Here is a 24,880-nt window from a genome sequence, read left to right as displayed (position 1 = left end):
TCTGTGCGTGTAGATGACGATAAGGTCTAGCAAATCTGCTGATACATGTGTTATTTCACATGTTGTAAATATTGCAGTCTGTAGATGATTATACAGATTAGATCAGATGAATGTGATGGTCCTTGGCTGGTGTGGTGACCCCCTGCCTTCCAGAAAGGTGCTGTCCTACACAGAATGGTTTCATTGGTTTCTTTGCACTAGTCCATTGATTGTTGAAGCAGAATATCTAATTCTCTGGGAAACATCTCACTATGACAGGATGCCCTCAACCATGCTGTTAGCAACCAGAGGATCTCCATTTTATAAGCAACTTGAGCTGTTCTTGCTATTGCTGTTTTGACAAATTCCTAATCAATCATTTTGGCATTCAATTTAAATATCACTCAGAATCTGACATATATAATATCACATGAGTCTAACTCTAACCCAACATAATTATAATATTCAAAGAATCAACAAGCCTGTCAACTCTTGATTTAAAACATAAATAACATTCAGCTCTGCCCAGTGAGGTATGTACTGTATGTAAAAGTTGCGTTTTCATTGTTCATTAATATTCAAAATTGTTTAAATACAATCAGGAATTACAATACACTGTATCTTATAAACTAATTTACTCATATAATCAATAATTAACTTTCCCCTAGTGATTTATATTGTTAATACAGCTTAGTTTGGATGAGAAGACATTGTTTGTGATTAAGAAAAAATTAGTTCACAACTGATCAGAATCTTGAAAAACATGATCAAAATAAATGAAAATGAACTAGAAATGAGCCACAAATATGCTGTATGCAATAGCTAATCCATTATATTTCTCAATCTAATCTAATGGACACATTGTTAAGTGTTCCTCTCTACACCTTCACAAAGCCGAAAGGCTACACAAATCTATCAGGATTTCACAGTGGCTAAAAATGCCATAGATTTTTTTTCTAAATAAAAGAGAAAAAACACTGTATGAAAAGAGCAGAACAACACAAACATTTTGTTTTCACAGTTGTGTGTGTACATATACACTGTATACTGTATAACTATCTCAGGCTTTCTAAAGGCCAAAATGAGGTTTAACACATAAATGCTAAGCCTCTGTATTTGAGCTCATTTCCATTCATAGCAAAAGAGTGGGGGGTGGGAAGGCACAGCTGCTCTGTTGCTCTCTTTGTCTGAAACACAAGTGAGGTATACAAGCTAAACCTCAGTGCAAACAGACTGATCTCCCAGCCAGTATAACACTGAGGAAAAGAAACTGTTGCATTCTTTTTTTCTTTTCCCATCTCAGCTCCACAGGCAGATCAGGGAAAGAGTGGATTGTCTGCATAACAAATTTTACACAATGTTTCCCTGCCAGATTTTAAGAAAGCAGGTGGTCAGATTACCTTACAAAGCAACAGTTATGAATTCTAAGTGATATGACCTACTTCGGGGACAGTGCCTTGGGTCTCCATCCACATATCTCATGAATGCTGTCACTGCTGGGGACTGAAAAATATGATACTGTGTTTCTTAACAAAATGAATGAATGTTTTTTTTTTCTCCGCACATCATTTCTTATTGTTTAAGAACATATTGTAATGTCTTCTCAAGCCCAGGGTAGAGAATGCATTGTCTTTGATTTTGTCCCAAATGAGCTTCCACATTTACAGATAAATTTAGCCTCAACCTCTTTTGAAGTGAAACCAATTTTAAAAAAGATGTAATTAGTCAGATAATTACTTGATTTAATTATGTAATTAAGATTTTAGTTTGAGCAAATGATGGAGGGTGTCCCAAAAGCTGCAAAATTGCTTTATACAAATCATGCCTGGTTTTCCAGTTGAGGAGTCTTCTTTTTTAACTTCTAATAATGTTTAATATTTGTCAGTGTCATGGCACAGGGTCTGGTCCTTTGGTGTGGCTGAGTTGTCTGTTGTCTAGGAAAGAGAACTGTGCATCCCTGGATCCCATGACGACCCCGGCAGGGACAGGGAGAACCGCACTTGTCACATCTACACAGATCATTAAAAAAACATTTATGATCAATTGATGAGGTTGCATAACTTATAATTTCTGAAGGTTTTTTTAGCACTCAGCACACTCATATTGATTTACTTTTATCAGTTAGGGGAAGCAACTTTTTCCAGCCTAGATGAACTATACTGAGTTCTGAAAAGTGAGGACTAATCTGAAGTTCCTGTGATCTTCTTTCTTCCAGTTAAACCTGACCCTCCTGAAAAGGTTTCAGCCAGGCCTGTCATCAACAATGCACGGCGATTGGAAGTCTCCTGGAAGAGCCCATCCACATGGCCAGAGGTGGACAATTTCCCCCTGAAGTATTTTCTCCGGTACAGGCCTTTGATCCTTGACCAGTGGCAACATGTGAGTACAGTATGTCCTTTCACACTGCTGTGTGATGTGCAGTACAACAGCTTGCTCATATTAGCAAATCTGGAATTCTTAAAAACAGTACATGGAGTCAGTGTTCTTTCTTTCTATTATGATGTGTGCGTAAGACTTACAGTACAAACAATGTGCTAACAGCAATATATTTCAAGATACGATAGTTTAACTGTAAAATTTAGTTTGGTTTGGGTGAATATCATTGTGTGCCTATTTCTCTGAGAATATTTATAAATAAACTAACATATTTGTCCTTACTTTAGCTGACCTCTATCTGTCAATGGTGGTAATTAAATGTTTTGCACCAGTCCTTCATGTCAGTGTTTGACGTGTTAATCTTTAAGCATAGATACAGTATCTTGACTTGAATAGTTTTGTTCTTTTCCCAAATGAGTTGTTACTAACTGAACATATTTTACATGTTATGATTCTTATGTGTATTTTGCACATAAAATGCAAGGTCCTAGAATGAAGAAACTTTAAGTAATTCTTTGCAAAACAAAGAAAACATAAAAACAAAGTAATTATGGAAAATGAGTCTTATGATAAAAGTCACTTTTTCAAATGCCATTAAAGATATTTTGTTTGCTTTATGTATTTTTAGTATTTCTCCATAAATATTCAATATGAAAAGTTTTATTTGTAATTGGCTTGGACCATTTTAAGTAAGAATTTAGAATGATATGAAATATTTGATCCCTAAAACTCATCAAATTAAATAGATGAGTTCTAGTGCTGTAAGTCCTAAGACAGTTTTGAAATATCACAGCCACAGACTGTGACTCCCACGTCAGACAGATTTTTTTTGGTTTATTTAAAATTTGCCTGTCTGAAATGATCATTTCAAGAGTGTATTGGATGCATGAACCCTGGAAGTGAGACCAAGTTGTCCGTTCCGAAGTTGGGACTTGTGTTTTGAAGGATAACTAAAGCCATTCCTTTGCCAGAAAGGTTTCTGGCTGAAAACAAACCAATTTGTTAGAAATCAAAAAGGTCTGTTGCAAAATTACATTGTTTACAGTTACATTAATTTAATGCATACTGTGATATAAAGATGTAAGAAGCTGTTTATTCCAATAGAATGTGGTAGGAAGTCTGCAGTTTCTTTCCTTAGACAGCTTTGACAGTATGAAAAGTGCATATACGCTGCATTTTTGACAGCACACATAGAAAAAGTTTCAATGTTGCCCTTGAGTGACATAGTGTAAAGAATAAGGTTGCATGTAATGTGTCCTTGGATGTCATGTCATTTTCTGTCTTCGCTTTGTTTTTTACCCATTCCTCAAATTCCTGAAATGATTTTTCCCGAAAGGCTTTTGCATTTTCTCCTATCAGTGTATAGAGAACACAACAGTAGTGATGGAGCTTGATTAATTCGATATATTCTGTGTTTTATTTTTCTGTTGTTTTGTACAAATAGGATGTTTACACCCACCCAGAGAAACGTAACAAGTTAAAGCCATTCTGTCACAGTTCTCTTTCTGATACTATGGTAAACTATAATGACCCACTGCAAGCTATAGCTTACCATAGTTTAATATAGTATATCTTATCTATATTAAATCAAGCAAACTGAATTTAAAACATTGATCTCATTTCCCTTGCAGTTAACATCACATACTGTACTGTAGGCTTCCATATCTTAAGAACTGGTAAAATGATGTGTTCACTTGGGTAGATAACAAAGGAATTCTAGATTAAACAGCACTACTGACTCTAAGAATGTATAGAGACACTTCCATGTTAAGCTACTTAAAAACCAATAGGAATCCAAATAAAAAAAGCAATTTTTACTGCTGGAACTGCAAATTCTAATGGAATGAAGCATTTCATGATTATGACTCAATGGCACGTCCTCAATTTACCCAAACATACTCACTTGCTAACACTGGGTCTTCCTTTTGCCCTGAATATGAGCAACTGCAAACACATGGATTTAATTTGTATACAAGAACAAAAATGACTTGTATGGTCTAATTAATTTATTTGCAAATGATGACTCAATTACATCTAAAATATTTTTAGATGTCAGTATGTGATAGGTTCTTTCTCAATGTCTTTCCTAAATGCACATGGTTGAAATACTCTGATTAGAGGAGATTAGCATATAGAAAGAATATCTTTTGAAAACTTTGATTCTTACACTTGTAGATTGAGCATACTGTAGGTGTAGCTCTCAGTAATTATGAAATAATTCTAATCACATTTTTGTAATGCTAGTGCTTAGATTATTTCTTATTCTGTTTCCTAATTTTTATAATAGCACTCTTGAGGGGTCATTCTTGTATTAACTGCTCTTGAACCTTTTGTTCTGATTAGTAACTTAGTTTGTAAGCACTCAGAAGCACTTGAGATATACATGAGAAGGAACAGATCAGTTTATATCAAATTATTTTTTCCCCTGTGGAGTTTAAACTAATAACATCATGAAAAAATACCAATATAAAAGACTACAAAGATCATGAAAGCTTTACTGACAAAATCACAAATCCTATATACAGTATGTTATGTTCATCAGCATTTACTTATATCACTTCTGGCATTTAACTGAATATTAAACCAGAAGTCTTCAATATATCCTTTTTGTTGTGGGCCCAAAGTATTTGTAGTGTGACTACAGTATGTGTTCTCTACATGACAGGTTGGCTTTAAATATAGATTATCTGTAAAGCTTGCACTGATAGTTTCATAGTAATCGTAAAGTAGTAGGCTGCCTTTATCATAAATCAAGGTTATTGAGTGTTTTGTTTGCTGTTATTAATATTATAATATTAATATTATATTTTGGTAAGAAACTTCTCAGGAAATGTAGAAATGATATCTTTGTAATCCAAAAAAACAAATGCATAATATAACTCTTTACTTATTCAAAGTTGTTGGTTCATGACTTAATGGTGGAGGAAATGTTCCTAGCAATTTTTTTGTAACAGGAGTTTCGAGTAAAATGAGAAAAAGATATTCCTCTTTCAAGAAAGCAAAATCCACAAATGCTCTGGTGTAAAACTAAACTACTTAAGGGGTCCATTTCTTGGAACTCTAAAGGTTTGGGGGCATTTCACTTGTCTTACAACTAGCTTTCTTAGCTTGGAGCGCACTGGCAAAACTATCGTACAGTATATGCTTTGCTATGAAGCAAGTGAAATCAATAGGAACTGTTTGATGCAATGGGCTTGAACTAAGATTTTTGGGTATGTAAACAGTTTGTGGTCGCTTTGTAAACCTTTCATGAAAATAATTGCATTAATGAGCTGTGTTAATGAAGGCTTGGAGGTGAACATTAGGTTAAACAAGCATCTGCTAATCAAAGGGACTGGCATCTGTTATGTGTTTAAATTTAGTTTCACATTTACATTTAGTTACTCTGCTTCATCTCTGCAGTGGTTCAATGGCACATGGTTTTTTGTTAAAGGGAGGCTCAACACAACACTGGTGTTCCTTTCTAAGAGCAACTAGGTAGGGAGCCATAATGCATACTGAGTACAAGAATGTTAGCATTGTTGAGGAATAACTGAAGCTTTACCTCCTCTTGTAGTGTTTAATGTAATGCTACTCACTTTGAAATAACTTTTATCACTGTATAAGAGCTTTTAATGTCAAGGAAATTGCCCCATGCTCACTGCAAAGGTTATTTTTAAGAATATATTTGAAGTATTCATCTAATGGGGCTCATTAAAGCTCCTTGTATTTTCTGTCTCTATTCTCATTCTTATAGATGGTGGTGATGCTAGTGATGGTCACCTAAGGATAAAGCAATACAGAATATGGTCTTGTCTTTTCCTTTTACTAATGATATTAAAGTTCACATTAAAATACCATTTAAACTTGTTTATGTATCTGATTGTGTTAATTCACAACAACAGAAGGAATCAGAAAATGTCTCTTTATAGTTAGTATATACTGTACAGTATATAGTAAAATAGTAATATATAGTATACACAATTACTTGTTTTCCAGATTTATAGACTTTATGTGGTCAACATATGAAAAAGATTGTGCAGACAGAATCCATTGTCTCCAAAGCACTTATCAAAGCTAATAAGAAAATAAAAATCTTTGACAGCTCCTCTCTAGAAACAATCATGCTAGCAGGGGAATAAAGGAGCTGGCAGCTCTTAGACGAAAGAATCAGAGATTTAGATCTTCCATAACACAAGGACTCAAAGGAGTTTGGTTCTGCTGAATGTTATGGTATGCAAACTATTTACATTTTGAGAGCTTATAACATGTTGATTTGTAGATTATTTTTCTTCTTCACAAGGGAAATAATTACCTTTTTAATTGCAGATTTATTGTTTTCAATTCCGCCTAGCAATGACAGTCCCCAATCATTTCAGATATTGTAGTTCTTCTTTGCATTTGTACTATCCATCAGAATCAACTATAAACGTTTCTGATATTCTAGATTTTTGTGTAAATAATTCTATTCCCTCTTAAAATTCAAACAAATATCAATGCAAAGAATGAGATGTACAATGTAGTATTGGGATTTGTAAGTTAAAATTGCAGAATTTCTGGAACATTAGTATTAATGTCAAGGAAACCTTGGAGTTGATCTTAGGAAGGAATGAGATCATAATTGTGTTGCAGGGGTATAATTCTCCTTGTTTTATTTCAAACCGTTTGCAAGGTTCCAGAGCACTTAAAACTATGTTTATGTTGTACCCACAACTAAGCGTTGTCTACAAAGACTTCAAAGAGTCTGCTGTGTGATTGAGACAGATTCTTGATAATACTTTCAATAAAAGTTTATTTTTTTCGCACCTTGTGACACAGTATGTTTTAATCTGTGCAACACTCCTTTGTTGGCATACATACAAATAACAGTGGTCCTGCTGAACATCTTTTTTTCCAGTACCATAATTTACTCTTTCTACAAAATGGCCTTAAATTGCTGAATTTTGACTTTTTCTGAAACTGTATCTCTAATACCTGAATATGCTGACAGTGTGAGAAGATATTGCCATGCTTCTTTTTTGTTTAAGCATCAACACCTTGAAAAAAGGTTCTTGTGCCCTTGTAATGTTTTTTTCAGATTCCAGATAACGCAATTAAAAACCATTACATGAAAAAGAGAAGAGAAGAGAAAAACAGAAGAAAATGCAAGTGTGTATCTGGCTTACTGATAGGAGAAATTCACTTTGAGCTGATAAGACTCTGTTGATCAGTAAAACCTAATTATCCTCCATTGCAACCCTCCCTTAATGTTACTTAAAGTATCATACTAGGTGACACCACAGTTTCCATTATATAACTTTGCATTCAGAATCCTAGAACGCTAACTGATATCTAAATTACATGCACCCTCTAGGAGCTTAATTCATATTAGGAGGTTACCAAATTCTCAGGTCTGAAGTTCTTTGTTTTAATTCATACCTTAAGAAGAAATGCAAGCATACCAGCCTCAACGAACAAAAAATATACGTCTCACAGACTTTTGACATATTCCAGGATGTAGATTGTTCATTCATTTTATATGAAAATGCCACTCGCAAAGTGATCAAAATTTCAATGGAAGTCTGAATCTGTAAGATTATTTATAAGAAATAAAACTATTAACTTTTTCCCCTTCTTAACCTCCACTGAGTGTTGCCAGTCAGAATTAATACATTTTACTCCACAGAATGAGTCACCACTAGCCTGGTACTTTAAACATGATCTTGTACCACATGCTGAACCATGTTTAAAAATCCCTGATGTGTTTCTGTGATGTCCTCAGTCACAAAAGAAATAAAATCATGGCTAATGACATGAATATGTACAGTACGTACTTTTGTCATTCATACTCAAGTGTCTAGTTGTTTAACAGGCTTGGTAGTGATTTTCTTGGCCCACTACCACTGGCTTCCTGTACATAAAACAAAGTGACAGAAGCTGTGCTCAGGGTCCTGCAGTGATTTAGGAAGTAGCAATGTCTCAGCAGCTGATGGAAGGACAAATAGCAAGGGTGTTTATTTAAACAGTATGGTGTAAGAAACCACTCTTATAAAAGTGCTATATGAAATTAGCACCGTTAAAGTAGTTTCACTGTTTTACCATGGTTGAATCAAGCTTAATCCTTGTATATGTTCCGCATTGCTGTAAATTTTAAGGCATGTGTAATATATTAGAATATAAAAACAATTACAAAATGAGAGGAGGCCATTTGGTCCATTTAGCCAATTTGGTAGTTGAGAGCTAATTGAAGATCTCATCCAGCTATTCAGTATCAGCTTCAAGAACACAGTTAGGTAGCTTGTTCTACACTCCCACACTACAAATTATTGGGTATTGTATTTCATTATATCCTTCTGTGCTTTGTAAGTTTTAATAATTATTTCACTGTGCTTTACAAAATCAGTATGATTTGACTATGGTAAAACTATGCAGTGTATTTATATCAATGGTTTAGGTGGGTAGCTGCATCAGCATGCGTAGGCTGCAAAGGAACAAGTAATAGGTTTATTCCATGCTGAAAAAAAGAAGAAAGAGAACACAACGTTTCGGCCGTGGAGCCTTCTTCAGGTGTGTCAATGGCTGTATATCAATGGTTTATATGCTACCGGTACCGGGTAGCTTTCTTTGGTACCGGGACCATCATGCCTGGTCCCGGTACCAAAGAAAGGGCGCCCCTCTGTCCTCAACGACTACAGACCAGTTGCACTGACTTCTCACATCATGAAGACACTGGAGAGGCTGGTCTTATCCCACCTGAGACCCATGGTCAGCTCATCACTGGACACCCTACAGTTTGCCTACCAGCCCAGTGTTGGTGTGGAGGATGCGATCATCTACATGCTGCAAAGGGCCTACTCACACCTGGACAGGGCTGGCAACACTGTAAGGATCATGTTTTTCGACTTCTCCAGTGCCTTCAATACCATCCAGCCCTTACTTCTAAGGAGGAAGCTGGAGGAGATGCAAGTCGATGCCTCCATGACCTCGTGGATCACTGACTACCTGACGGGCAGACCACAGTCTGTGAGACTTCAGAACTGCGTGTCTGAACTGGTAGTGAGTAACACAGGGGCACCTCAAGGGACAGTTCTTTCTCCATTCCTCTTCACCCTCTATACTTCGGACTTTAAGTACAACTCAAAGTCATGCCACCTGCAAAAGTTCTCAGATGACTCTGCAATTGTGGGATGTATCAAGGGTGAGCAGGAGGAGGAGTACAGAGGACTGGTCAGCAGCTTTGTGGAGTGGTGTGGGGTGAACCACTTGGAACTGAATGTTACAAAGACAAAGGAACTGGTGGTAGATTTCAGGAGGAAAAAGGTCAAACCTACTCCTGTCTACATCCATGGGAGTGGCGTGGAGATGGTGGACTCGTACAAGTACCTGGGAGTGCACATCGACGATAGACTGGAATGGTCTAAGAACATCGAGGCCATCTATAAGAACGGACAGAGCCGACTTTACTTCTTGAGGAGGCTCAGGTCCTTCAATGTGTGTAGTAAGATGCTACACATGTTTTATCAGTCGGTGGTAGCGAGTGCCATTTTCTACGCAGTGGTGTGCTAGGGCTCTGGGATTAGAGCAGTAGATTCCAAAAGGCTGAACAAGCTCATCAGGAGAGCGAGCTCTGTCATTGGGTCTGACCTGGACCCCTTGGAGGTAGTGGCTGAGAGGAGAATGATGTCCAAACTGGAGGCCATCATGGACAACTTCTCCCATCCCCTCTATGACAGGCTTGCAGGAATGAAGAGCACGTTCAGCAATAGACTGATTCACCCACGGTGCGACAGGGAGCGCTACAGGAGGTCATTCTTGCCGTCTGCCATAAGACTGTACAACGCATCCACCTTGCGTCTTGGCAGAGGCAACAGCGACAGTGACCTGTTTCTGGAATAAACGCATATACACATATACTGCTACATCTGTTCTCTTTCTTTTTCTTTTTCTTTTTCCCGTTTACAACCACTTTTGTGCAATATATGCCAGGGACCTGTGCAATACATTTATATTTATATTTATATCTATGGTTACATCTATATTTATATTCATACGTGTGATACGATTTTCTGTGTACTGTTCTGTTCTAGTTTCCTCTTGTGTGTCCGGACTGTGAGTAACTCTTGTATTGTATTGTATGTATTGTACTATTAGTATATAATTCGTTACACTGTGGCTGTGTTGTGTGTGTTAAGCTGCTGTTGCACTGCAATTTCCCTCACGGGATCAATAAAGTATCTATCTATCTAATGCTACTAAGAGCTTTTGTAAGGGCAGAATTGTATACTATACTATGAGCTTGCTTGCTCTTTGATTTCTTTGCATGCTGTGAACTTAAAGTAAGCTTTTTTACTGTACTCTCTATGGAATAACCCTAATGTTGCAATTTACAAGTTCCTGAATTCTGGGGCACAGTACTTAAAATTGCTTTTTTTAATGGTTTGTGGTTTTAAAACCATTGAGACATACATATGTTTATCATTCTTATTTTACACTTTCATATGGGTTAAATTGTTTCAGCAGCATTTGGTGACAATTGTTCAATCCCCTCATCCATGATACAGAGCACCAAAAATGTAACTAGATCAGGAGGCCCACACAATGGACAGCATTGGTAACCCAAATATTGCTTTGATCTGCCTGGGAGAAATAATAGACAGGAGGTAGCTGAGAAAAAAAGGAAAAAGTTTAAAGAGAACAAAAATGCATACATATGTTTTCTCTTTCTTCTTTCACGCATCAGGTCAGTTGTCAGATAAGAAATTCTGCTTTTACTGAAAATGAAACTGTGGATTAAATGTTCCATTTCAAGGAATCAGCATTCAACCTAATTAGAAATGAGCAGAGCTCAAAGGTTCAGATCCAGGTACAGTACATGAGTCTGAAAAATCACTCAGCAAGGCTGCCCTGACATGTGTCCCATTACAGCACTGCACATTCTACACATACACCAATGAAGAAGATATTGTTTATGTTCAGAATGACTTCAGCGCCTATCTTTGATTTTTAAGTGTAGGTTATAAATATATGTCTTTATTTCTTGCTTATGATACAGTTCCATATTCTCAATACTCTCACTCAAACTTATCTACAAACTTTCTTTATAGAACCGATATTTTGATATCTGCCTAAACATTAAATTGTTGGTATTTTTGCTGGTTTATTGAGCAGTCAGGTTTAATATACTATTAGCAGTCAATTATTAAGCTTATTATAGGAGGAAAGATATTGCATGTATAATGTTGCCATAATGATGCATATATTCATAGCCCAGGGAGAATGCATAAGAAACCAAGTCACAGTATTGTAAATAACTACAGGTATGTTCTTTTGTTCCTTTTGGCATAGATCATGAAAATTATAGTATAATAATGTCAAGAAGATTTTGTTCATACAGACAAAAAGGACAAGAAATTGTGGTCCAAAAAGCAAAATACACATTTTGGCCCAAAGCACTTACATGAATACTATAAAACATTTTACAAGTTGCCCCTCTTAAATATAGTGGAATCATATTTTTTTCCCAAAATGCTTTGTACGCATGGTAGTAATAGCAATCTTTTATATGGCCATCTGTGTCAGGCCCTGTTGGATGCACAAGGCCAGTCTATTGCATTCTGCTACTCTTCTGTCTGCTCCAGTTTTTGCTTAGTGATGTTTTGTCTCTATACCAAGGTTGGATTTTTATATATTTATATTGTTAACCTCTTTTTTTACACACAAAGTGCTTTTGAAAGTTCCACAAGTTGTTTTCCTCTCATCTTCAGGGACTGATTCTCTTGAATGCTTTATCAAGGTACAGGAGATACAAATGAAGCTATTCTACTGCTTGACTTGTGTTTTACTTGTTCCATGTGTGAAGGTTTTAAGGACGCAAACCCCTTTGTCTGCATATGTTGTATGTGAGAAGATATAAAATAAAGGTCATGCAGAACTTTGTGTTTTTGCCAGAGCTCCAGTTAATGCAAATCAGGATAGAAAGGCTATAACTTGTACCTCATTACCAAACAATAGGTGTCATGAATTTTAAATCCTCTTCAATCGTGTATTAAGTAAGGTACTGTATATTGTACTTTTTCTTTGTCACCTCAAATAATCCTTGACTGTTGAAATTTTTACTCAATCATGGCACTTCTACTCAATACAGTTTTTATGTTTTTTAGTAGTATAGTTGAGTGTAGAATTAGTTCTGACTTGAACAGTAACTTCTCTCCTGCCATGTTGTTGAACCCCATACCCTGGTTTCCTTCAACAAACAGAATGGATGAGATGCTTGAATCAGTTACTAACTACCAATAAGGCTAAATGGGGCAAGTCACTTCCTCTGTTTTGTAAGCAGTTGCTAAATTCTTCTCTCTCAATATTTAAGATACAAAACAATAGTTACAATAACCCACACTACAACTTAAATGCTGCTGTTACTGACATTGATTGTAAGTAACAGAAAAGACTGGTATTGTACTTATTCAATGAAAGCCGGCTTCTGCATCTAAAATGTTATTTCTGAAATTGCACAATCATCACAAGAAGAAATCTATTTAAGTTGTAAGATTATTAAGGGTATTTTATATTATCTAATAAGAAACTATAAGTAATAGACAAGAGGATAAAAGAGGAAATTATCTAGTATAGATACATAATAATAAAGTATATTATTTTCTGTATTAGTTCTGACCGCAAAGCTAAACTAGGGACATATTTTCCTCCTATTTCATTGAGTCAAGCATGTAAATGGCTGTGATTGTTCACCCTTAAATAATTACTGCCTTTAATTTTGTCTGTGGTGCACAATTATCATGTGCTATTTTATGATCTAAAAGGTGCTTCTGCAGGGTCACCATTCCATGCTGCTATAATTTTATGAGTCGGAATGCAACCCCTTCCAGTATGCAAAATTTTCAAGGATTTGTTTGTTCAGTTAAAAGACAACTCAATAAGGAAAGTAGCAAACTGAAAGAATAGGTCAGGTGGGTAGCTGCGTCAGCATGCGTAGGCTGCAAAGGAACAAGTAATAGATTTATTCCATGCTGAATAAAGAAGAAAAAAAATGCAATGTTTCGGCCGTGGAGCCTTCTTCAGGTGTAGTTGTTCCTTTGTTCCTTTGCAAAATTACTTGTTCCTTTGCAAACTGATAGAATGACCAATGCTTTTGGTAAACTGAAAAGAGAATTTTGCCTTGCTTGTAGGAACACAGGGTCTCCCATAAAAGCAATATGTATCACTTTGTGTGCACACAAGTGACATAGAGGTATAATATTGAATATATACATCATGCATTAATACACAACATAATACGGCACCTATGGTATTTATGTATTTTGTATTGTCTATTATTTATGTAAATATCACATAATTACATAAATAACATATTTCTTTGTTGTAACTGTCATTAATTAATTGTTTCGTTATTTTCCTAAGCTTGGCATTCACTGCATTATATAGTATAAGAACTAAGAGTCCATTCTGTTGGCTTGTCAGCAGTGGTAACAGCTTTCTAGGTCACTTCTCTAATAGGTTTGTGGGACTCAGATAACTTTAAATAGTTGCTTTGCCCTCCTGCCATTTATGGTTCATGTATAATATGATTCCATAGATCTATTTTCTAGAACTTCTAAAATGTTTGCATGTGCCCTTCACTATTGTTTCTAACTCTCCAGTACTGTGGAGCTCTGTTTTATTCTAATTGCATACTGAATAGTGCAATGACTTTGGAGCAAAAAACAGTTTTTAAAATGTTACAGTCAGTGAGCATTGTGAGAGGCTGATAACCTGCACTCACTGGAATATGTCAAAGTGACGCTTGACCTACAGCTGCAGGAATCAACGATTCTGGTTGTGCTAAGGTAAAAAACTGCCCATATCAGCTTTGTAAAAACATGTAAAATGTACTTATGTCATGGCTTAAAGTTCTTTATGAACATAGATATAACTTAGGATTTCTCCACCAGTAAAATATTACTTGCTTAAAATCCTGATTTTTCTTAGCTAATACTGAAGGACAGGTTTGTGCTTTTGTTACTAGAGCAATTATGCTTTGTCTCCTGATGTTTCCATCACTGTTCTTGTTAGACTAGAATTTCTATATAGAGCCATGAACTAATTTTTGCTCTTAAGACAATATTTCCTCTTAAAATGTTATTGTTAACTTATTAGGCCTTCAAACTTTAGTATTAAATAGGTTGGCTGTATTTAATATTGTAAAAAATGTTTTTTACAATACATCCCACAACCAGCAGCTTGTAGAAGCTGGATTTCTTTTTCTGTCCAAAACAAGATTCATGCATCCATGTTGACATGTGCTTATGCACATTCAGACTTTTCAGAACATTTTAACTTAATAGTTTAATATGTATATACAGGCACACATATGGTGGAAATATAATTTGTTTAGTTCACTTTCATATGGAATTGATGTGGCAAAGATTAATGTTGCCTAAACCAGTAAATTGGAACACTTACTGTACATTTCAAGAAATGAGGGGGAACAAGAATTCTCAAACTAAAAATCTCTCCAGTATTTTTGTGTAATAATTATGACTATAATCTACTAGTTATCCTGGAACTTATATTATAAGTTCACACACCTGAAGAAGGCTCCACGGCCGAAACGTTGTGTTCTCTTTCTTCTTTTTTTCAGCATGGAATAAACCTATTACTTGTTCCTTTGCAGCCTACGCATGCTGACGCAGCTACCCACCTGAACTTATATTATATATTATGCATATGTATGTGTGTGTGTGTTTATTTGGATTTTCTGTTTTACATAATGCTTTAGGGTGATTGTTATTAAATTTGCAATATTAAATAATTATTTTGGTTGAATAGGTATAGCTTCATACAAAAGAGCTGAGCAAGATTCTATAATTAGTCGTGACTTGTGTTTATTTTGGTGAATTAGGTGTATCTTTTATGATCTATAATTAACATCATATTCCTAAGCTAATATAGAAATAAATAAGTAAGTTATATACAACTATGTTGATTAGTTTATTAGTTATCACATAAAAAATAAATAAAAATTAAACAGACAACAACAAAGTTTTTTTCTGTTGTCTCACCATGAACTTTAAGGGATAGTTTGCTGAATATACAGTATAGTACTGTATATTGAAGATGCCACCTTTTTCAAGACTGTTTAAGTTTACCTGTCTCAGCAAACATACTAAATTAATTTTGGGGGGTGGATGCATGAACTAAATTTGTTCACAATTATATGACTAGCTTTCATTTTGAAAATATATGGAATCAGATCTGTGGAAGGCTAAGAAATATGGCTTCCTTTGTTTTTTTTTCCTGGTGAGAATAATAAATCAGACTTGCATAAATGCAGTTCTAGTTATAAGATTGTAATCTGGACACTAGCGGGTGGCTAAACCACAGCATATGGCCATTAATATAGTGGACCACCGAAAGGGCTATAATAAAAGCACTGGGAAGGAGAAAAGAGACAATATCAAAGAAATACTCATTTCTTTAATCTGCGTTCCCTCTGCCAAACAGATACAAAGACCACTGCCTCAGATGTTTTTGTTTTTTCCCTTTCTTTTTCATTCATTCTTTTTTCTTGACAGCCTCCACCCCAACCCCCTACCTTTTTAATAGGCTTTTGTGTGTCTGCCAAAAGTCACTCTCATCCTCAAACCAGCACTTAGATTAATCAATAGCCCGAGCATTGCAAAGCCATTAGCATTGCAAAGAAAAAAAAGGTTTTTCAGCTGTCTCCCCTGACATCTAGCTCATGAAAGTCTAGCCTTCCACCCTGCACCCCCAACACCCCATGCAAACACACAACCTCTCACTGCACACACATGCACACACAAGACCCCCCTCCCCAGAGTCTGAACTACTTATGCAGGCTGTGGTGTCTGACATTGCACGCTCAAGAGAGAAATGACCATTCTAATGTCATTTGACTAGATCCTTACTAGCAATGACTGCTTTGGCAGGTAGCCATTATTCATAAACAGAATGATAATCACGCCCGACCCAGATGTCCAGATGGCTTGTGAAGAAAGCACCCACAAATCCCACAGGCACACAGAGGGCAAGGTGTCCAGTGTCTTCAGAGGCCCACTAAAAACATGCAGCCTCATGCCCTGAGCATCAGCCCTTACATTGTCTCTATTCTAACCTTTGTATCAGACCCCCGCCACACACACACCTTTCAAAACCTATATTGGCTTCTTTTGTTCCTAACTCATTTATTTCATCTGCATTTATTAAAGGGATATCTATTCTTTTAATTCAAATACTTTCCATTTTGGAATCATACCAGATTCCCATAAAAAATCATAGTGCAGAGCAAAAGAGTAGTTTGGCATTCACAAAAATCATGGCTATAATGGTGATCATTGTTGTTATTATTATTATCTGAATGCATAATGAAAGAGTTACACTCATAATCCTTAAGAGTTTGTTGTTAGCATACCAGCATTTTAGAAATAAATACTTCAATTATAACTACAGTGTATATCTGCAGTGTTATTTCTTCTTGCTCTTTTTTGTTGAGCTGAAAGGCTTTATAAGACTGATATTTGTCTTTTATGAGGTCATCAATCCCATAAAAACAGATGTTTGTTTGAAAGCCTCCAAAAATGTTTTCTTCCATTTCAACAGTGATCTTTTTTCTTGTGTTTTTGAGCACATTTTGTGAAACAGACTAGCGGTTTACAAGATTACAGAATGGAGAGATTTGCACTGACTTCCATTAATTTTGAATTCATTGCAGAAACATGTTTTTTTTCCCAAACCTTACTAAAACTGTGAATGCTGAGATGTAAATTGTTTTTGCAATATGCTGATGCTTGCTTGATTATAGTCTTCATAATTAATTGCAGTCATTGGCCTCAGCAGGGGCATAACATTTCTAAATAATGTTTTGCTAATAGAACATACATCACCAAGATGTATTCTGACCCCAGACTAAATACACTTGAAATTAAAAGAATTAAAAGTTAAAATGAACTACAAAAAAACATAAATCATAAAGAACATAAAATAGTTAAGGCTGTATTTTCCTCATAAACATACAGTATACTGTAAGGTGACTTAACTAAGACTTCGTGGAAGTAATTGATTGCTCTTTAGAAATGTGTAAGCCTCTAAGCCACCAGTCTATCTCAATCTATAATTCTATCCATTATCAGAAAGCCAGTTACCCTGGTGAGGTCCGTACTAAACTGAATCCCGGGCTAAAAGTGATGGAGAACATGACTGCATGATGGTTGGAATACCAGACTACCACAGGATCCATTTTGTACGTATTCATTAGTTTTGTTTTCTTACGGTGTAACTGAGTGTCACACATACTTCCATGCTCAGATCACTGTACTGTAACAATAATAATTCTTAAGCTTACTAGGATGCCATGGTGGAGTGCCAATTAGTGCTGCTGCCTGACAGCTCAGGTCCCAGGTTCGATTCTGTACTGAAGAGCCTTCTGTGTAGGTTTGATTATTAACTGGTATTCTGATGATGGATGGAAAGAACATTGTACTATGCAAAGGTAAAAAATAGGCATAGAAAAAATAAATATTTTTTAACACCTGTCATAATAAAATTTAAGGTTTATTATGACTACTTTCCATAATCGATATACAATCCAGTCTACTCAGTAAAAAAGGGGGAAAACAAATTAGCAGACACTGCTATATTAGATTGGTAAAAGTGTGTTTTTATTTGTGGAATTGTAGATAATTTCATTTATTAGTGTAACTGCCACTGAACCATTGATTTTACTGACATCTACTGGGGTGTAGCCAAACATGTTTTTACTGTAGTTGCCCTAGGCGTGACAGATCTAAAAAAGCAGGAGAAACTAAAATTAATTATAATTGTTGCAATTCCAGGACATTGTACCCATGGAGACGTTAAAAATGTGTTATAAATTAGAGAGAGGAACAAAATGTGTGTTCAGTAATTAATATCCTTAATGGTGCTTGTTTTGTTTTTCTTGGCAAAAATGACAAATGTACAAGTGAAATAAAGTCTTTCATAAAAAGACATCTAAAGCACTTGGAAATCCTAAGGAAATGCTGAAGAATGAAAATGAACAGGCACTCCATCTTTTGGTCATTTTCCAAACTTTTGAAAGAAACTTTACATAAACTATATTCACTTTGCTTAAATACTGTATATATATTCAAGCACAGAGATGGAAGGTTGCATTTGTTTGTCATTTCCTGGCTCATGGGAACTGCAGCAATCAGTATTTATTTTTTCAGTCAATAGATAAGGATGTCATAAATAATAGCATTTAAATAATTCTGTCTTATTATTATTAGTTGTATGAATGGTATTAGTTTTTTACCAGTTTGAGTATTTTTAATGTCAACAAAGCTAGGTCATATTTTGTAGCTCTTGACAACTTAGGAACAAAGATGATTAAAAAAGAGAAAAAACTTGCGTACGACCAGTCACAGAGTTTGATGGGACATTCAATACCAACAATGTTTAAAAATGAAAATGGCTGAATGAAGTGATTATTGTCATAAAATGCTCATTTACATTTAAAATACAAAATTTACCTATTTAATGTTAGTTCAAGTAAATGTATAATAGTACTAATTTTCCAGGGAAAAGTTAATTAGTGTTAGTGCACCGTTCTTTCTCTGTTTTTGTCTAGTTTCTGTTCTATATCGTATCTCTTTCATAACAAGTTATTCTGTCATCTGATTTAAATGTGTTTCAGTCTTATTCACCTGTCAGGTATTTCACAACAGGTGAGTGTGGGGGAATGTTAGGTGCCATACCACTGCCGGCTTACAGTATTCAATATACAGTATCTTGAATATCTGCTCCTTTGTTACTTGGGCAACAAGAACACAGACATTGAATTATGTGTGAGGCTCCCAAAAATCAATGTGTTAGGCCATCTTGTATTTTATGACAAAAGCAATGTGCCCACATTATATGATATTTTGAAGTATAGGAAAAATCTATACACACCAAATCTGTTAGCTGGCTGTTCATGCTTACTGTCAATATTTCATTGTAAATATAATAGAATTAAAATAGTATAATGCTTGGAGCTTTCAGAATCTCTGGCACATGGTGTACAATTTAGGATTTAATGCTTTGAGGAAAGCTACGATTGATATTGAGGGGCATCCATAATGATTGTCATTATTAAGCCAAGTATTAAGTATAAGTATTAAGTGTTGTCAAGTATTAAGCAAGGAAATCCACCAAAAGTTAATTCACCTTACTTCATTGCAGTGATGTTCACTGGGGACTAGAATGTGTCAAATGAACACAGTATTGTTTAGACCTTTCACATATGGTTCAGTGACTCATTAACACCTCCTAATTAATTAAGGAGAAATGACAAGGAAGCTCTGAGTCAGTAAAAGTAATTCACCATTTTCAAGTGTGTTAGGTATGAGATACAGCATATTATTTTCTTAGCAATTCAACACATTTAAATTGTTCACAATACTTTAAATATTTTCTTGTTGGTGTTTTTTTTCTTCGCACGTAAATTAATATGACAAATGGTAATGCATGTAGTCATATTTTGTAGTACGGTCTTTGTTTTAATCAACTAAATGAAATGTTAATTGAGCTATTAGGAATTGTCCAATTTGTTTACACTGTCCATAGATTGGTTAAGTCTGTTTTTGCTATTTAGATATATTACTATATGTTTTTGCTCTAATAGGAGAAAATATATGCATGGAATTACACAAAAATAAAACATATATATAATGTACAAATTAACATTCATATTAATCTTATGATCACAAATAATGGTTTTGGAATCCCAGTACTTCCCAATGCTGTCCTAAATTTTGGAATGAAAGCATGGATTTGATGTTATTAGTACAGTGAAGGTTCAATGTTCAAGTCTGACATCACGGAAAGATTTTAATCTTATTGGGTAAGAGAATCTGTCAGGGCTTTTACTGTGATAGTGTTGTATTGATGACAATAGCTCTGTCAGGTCTGGTCTGTTGCAAAAAGAATTTGAAGAAACAAAGTGAAAGGAAAATTAATATACATTGTATATTTACAGTAGTGGAACCAGCTAAAATATTACATATTCATATTATAGTATTAATGGTATATACAATATAATGCATATACTGTGTATAGTATTAGAGCATGGAGCCATGTCATATGCAAGCTTCAAAACAGCAAGGTTAAAAAGGTTAAAAGGTGTATAGATAGTATTATACTGTATATGTGTGTATTTTGTATACTGTCTCGCATGTTATGAATTTAAATTAACTAATGACTACACTTTTAAGCTTTGTGATCTATAGATACTATTTTATTGTGTACATTGTCTTATTGTTTGTATTCTATAACATTAAAAATCTATAGTTCACAGAAACAGTATATGCCAAGTTTGTCAAATAATTTGTCAATGACAGTAACCACAAAACATTATTAATGATCATAGTTGAAGTTTCACTACTTCTGTAATTTTTTTAAACAAGCAGCTTGTCTGAACTGCTTTAAATTTACAAGCAGTAATAATGCAGTTATGAGCTACAGCTGGAAATATGTTCGCGATCATGTGTGTCAGATTGAATGTGGTCTAAAGAGCTTCTGTGCACATCCATTCTAAAAGTTACACTAAAGTTCAGATTTAAAAAAAAATATTGAAAATATTAATGAGTAATTTGTTTGGCAACTTTATCATCTTTATCATTAAATATACTGTAAGACCAATGTGGCTGCTTGGACTATGGGACTAAGTAATAAGCAACACGATCAATTTTCTTTCATCCAAAACTGTCTTATTCACACTTTAGTTGATATACACACACATCAGACTGGGTGACAAATATAACAGTGTATTCTGAACGAGTGATTCTCTCTTTTAAAATAACAATGTTTTGATGCAACAATGTAACTTGATCTCCCAATACCAGGCTAATCAAGTTTAATCTTTAAGCTTTCATGTGACAAATCTTGTCCTCTCAAATACAATGATTTTTCAAGGTCAGGGCATAGCTGTAAAATTTCTAAAGATAAAAATGTGGAAGACAGTTCCTTAAAAGCTCATTTTGAGAGTCTGCTTCTGAAAAAGCAACTTGCATAATCTTCTAGTGAGTTTACCAGACAGGAAACAACGAGGTTGATAGATTTATCTGTCATGCTTCAGTTAGACACACTGTAGCGGCAAGGTGGTTATCACTACCGCCTCACAGCTTGAATGTGTTACAGTAGGTTCAATTCTGGTTTGTCGTCTTCTGTGTGGAGGTTGCTTGCTCTCCTCTCCTTCACCTGGGGTTCACCACCATAAGACATACAGTACAGCAGGGGACAGGTTAATGAGTATCTCTATTTTTTTTTTCCTTTGTGCTTCTGTGTGTGTGCACCACATGATGGATTTGAGTCTCATCCAGGGCATAGTCTTGATTTACACCCTGATAAGCTCAAGATTGCTGTGACCCTTACATGCAATTTCCTTATATTCCATGTATTCCTTATACTAGGAATAAGCAGCTTTCTGATAAGCAATGCCTCAGAGTAAATAATAAGACTCTGTTCAGACATATATGTTTGTATAGATCAAATAAGCTCTCTTCTGCAAATAACCTTTTGAAAATGTTTTAAATTCCACAAATGGGTCTATTATAATAATAGTTGTGTTTTTGAATGTCAAACTAGTGTGTAGTGTACTGCACTAGTTATGATTATTTTTGTGGGAATCTAGTAAAAACTGGAAAGTATTTGAATTTAAAGAATAAAAATTATTTTATTTTAATGTAGATGACATAACTGAGTTAGGAACAAAATAAGCCAAAAAAGGTTTTGAAAGGTGTGTGTGGGGAGGGGACAAATACAAAAGTTACAATAGAGACAAAGCAAGAATTAATGCTCAAAGCACAAGGTTTTTTGTGGGCCTCAGAAGGCACTGGACACCTTCAATCAATCAATCAAAGTTTATTTATCAAATGCACAGCAATACAGCATGCAGCAGCTGCTATGAGTCCAGGGTGTATGCAATATTATGTCCAAGTAGTGTAGTATGCTGAATACAATGAAAACTGTATGTCCATGAAGCCATTACGGGTGATTTGCTGAAGGAGCTGCAGGTTGGCTATTTAGCAGTCTTATTGCTGTTCCGTAGAAGGTAGAAGCTGTTCCGTAATCTGTTGGACTTTGACCGAATGCTTCGGTACCGTTTACTGGACAGTAGGAGAGACAACAGTTTGTGACTGGAATGATTGGGGTCCTTGAGAATGGACCTGGACTTCTTAAAACATCTAGCTGAGTAGATATCCTGGATGTTTGGTAGCTCACAGCAGTTAATGAGCTGTGCTGTCTTCACCACTGTCTGCATTATTTTTCTTGTGGTACCTTACCCTGTGGTTTGTGTTATAATATTTTACAGTAATATATAATTCCTTTCTTGAGGAAGAATTCATTTGAGCAATATAACCTTTTATTATGCATTTTTTGTAATTACAATGAATGCTGCTGTCTTCACCTGAGACAAATATTGTCATTAACCATCCGTCTTACCCTATAATTCATTGCATTGGTCAATTTTAACTTTAATTTATATGGGTAAAGAAGAAAATAATGTTGACTTTGATGCTGATAATGACCATGACCCTAATATCTGTTTAGAATCATTTTCTGCATTTCGTGATTCTAAGAAACAAGTATGGACTACCTATAATTACAAAAGCAACGGTGTTTCTTGTTCCCATTTATATGTCCCTTCTCATAGTATATTTAATCAACCTTCTATACTAGAGTTTACCATCAATGTATTGAACATTATTTTCAGACTTCACTTGAAGGGCTATACTTTGGCTACCACATCAATGTAATAAATGGCATTATACGTTGTTATGTGCTACTCCAATGAATTAGATGTTGTTCTTTCTGAACTCCTGATAATAATGTGACGTACTAACAGTGTGCTTCACTGTGAATGTAATTCATGGAGATCACAGAGATTATTTTTCAACTTTTGTGAAACACACACAGCTTTTTATAATAAATGCAGCATAGTGTTGTGCGAATGAAGACCACATTGTTTCCTGGAATGAATCAAATTCAACTCAAACTGCTTCTGACTTTCATGCCTAGTTCCATTTCCATGCAAGGGCCTGTGATTACAGCAGTTAGATCTTCTGATAATTGTTAACTATGTGTTTGTTCACACAAACATTCCATTTTTGATAGTTGTTTTGTGAGGTACAGTATATCTAAAGAGAATACTTTGCATTAAGCTAAGTTTTCTTACTTAAAATAAGGTGATTGTTGACATTTGCACTGCCTACAGTATATCTCATTTTCCTTAGGTTAGAGGGCAAACATTAGTTAACATTTTAAACAGTACCTTTCTATCACAAAAAAATGAAAATCCGTCAAGAGCACAATTTTTTGCAAATGCAGAGGTTTTATGTTCAATGTGCTTCACCTTGAGATGTCAAGGTTCAGACTGGTGGCTTGGTGATAAATGAATTGACAAGCACTCTAAGGTCTCCATTAGAGAGTTTCAGCATTACATTATTGATTTCAAAGTCCACACCCGAAAATGTCCTAATTAATCCAGCACGGAGCACCAACATTAAGAACCATAGCTTATGTAACTGGGTCTAATACATTAATTATTTCATTCATCTTTCCACCCGATATTGTAAAACTGTTTTTTTCTTGATAAAGGTTGAAGCAACTTCGAGCCTACTGCAGATAAACATTGTTAAAATAATTCAGTTGCTACCAGTACATTTAACATTCAATAAAGTAGTTTACTGCCAAGGGCTTTGTGTTTTTGATTCCAACTCCACATTAATGGAGCTGTGGAAGATGTACTGTATAGTAGTGCTTATGTATGCCAGATATAACTTCTTGAAACATTCTGCTTGAACTTTTTCATCATTTCATTTTTTTTTTAATTTACACACTACAAACTGAAGCTGTAGCTACTGTATGTATTTTTCATCATGCTGTCCTTACGATGCCTACTTTAAAAGTTTGAAATGGCCAATGCTAAATGATTAAACCAATATACTATAATCAATAATCATATTATATGCACTACTTGGTATATATTTGTCCATCCCTAAATCTGAGAATGTGTGATGTGTTTTTATGTTCTGGGTTGCTGTAAAAAAAAAAAAAAAAAAAAACATTTTTAAAAGATTGTTGAAACTTACACGCAAGTGGTTTCATGTTGTTTGAAGTGACATTTACATACATTGAGCAATGTTGAGAGCAGCCACATGATAAGAAATAAACAGCTGTGAGCCATGAAGGCAGAAGTGCAAAATGATACCAAGAGATTTACAGCAGCTTAACTGGAAATATATAAATTGTTCTTGAAAAGGTTTACATGTGAACTGTGGACTGAAGGAAAGAAAAACTACATAATGATTGCTGGTGTTTAACTATTCCCATAACCTACAATGGGTTTGGGAGGCAGGGTGGTTAAAACATAAACTCCCTAGAGACACTGGAATACAACACTGACATTAAATGCAGAACTATCTGTTTTCATGGCTCTGAAATTGTGTTAAGATGGTCGACATGTTCACGCACTTGTGGTTTATAAAGGCTCTAGTGGAGTGCAGAGCACAGCTAACGTTTCTTCTAAAGTGCC

At 35.2% G+C, this 24,880-nt stretch overlaps 1 protein-coding gene across 1 annotated transcript in view; it reads left to right on the top strand.

Annotated features, from left to right (window-relative positions):
- The window catches only part of cntfr (ciliary neurotrophic factor receptor), a 198,987-nt gene that overhangs the window by 149,891 nt on the left and 24,216 nt on the right, over window positions 1-24,880 (top strand). Inside the window, exon 6 of the mRNA XM_088628780.1 lies at window positions 2,195-2,358. Within this exon, the coding sequence (XP_088484906.1) occupies window positions 2,195-2,358 (164 nt within the window). The remainder of the gene's footprint in view (window positions 1-2,194; window positions 2,359-24,880) is intronic.

Source organism: Lepisosteus platostomus, chromosome 4, assembly GCF_059453375.1.
Source record: "Lepisosteus platostomus isolate fLepPlt1 chromosome 4, fLepPlt1.hap1, whole genome shotgun sequence".
Lineage (NCBI taxonomy): Eukaryota > Metazoa > Chordata > Actinopteri > Semionotiformes > Lepisosteidae > Lepisosteus > Lepisosteus platostomus.
The sequence above is the reverse complement of the archived record's forward strand: the minus strand, read 5'-3'. Positions and strand labels throughout refer to the sequence as shown.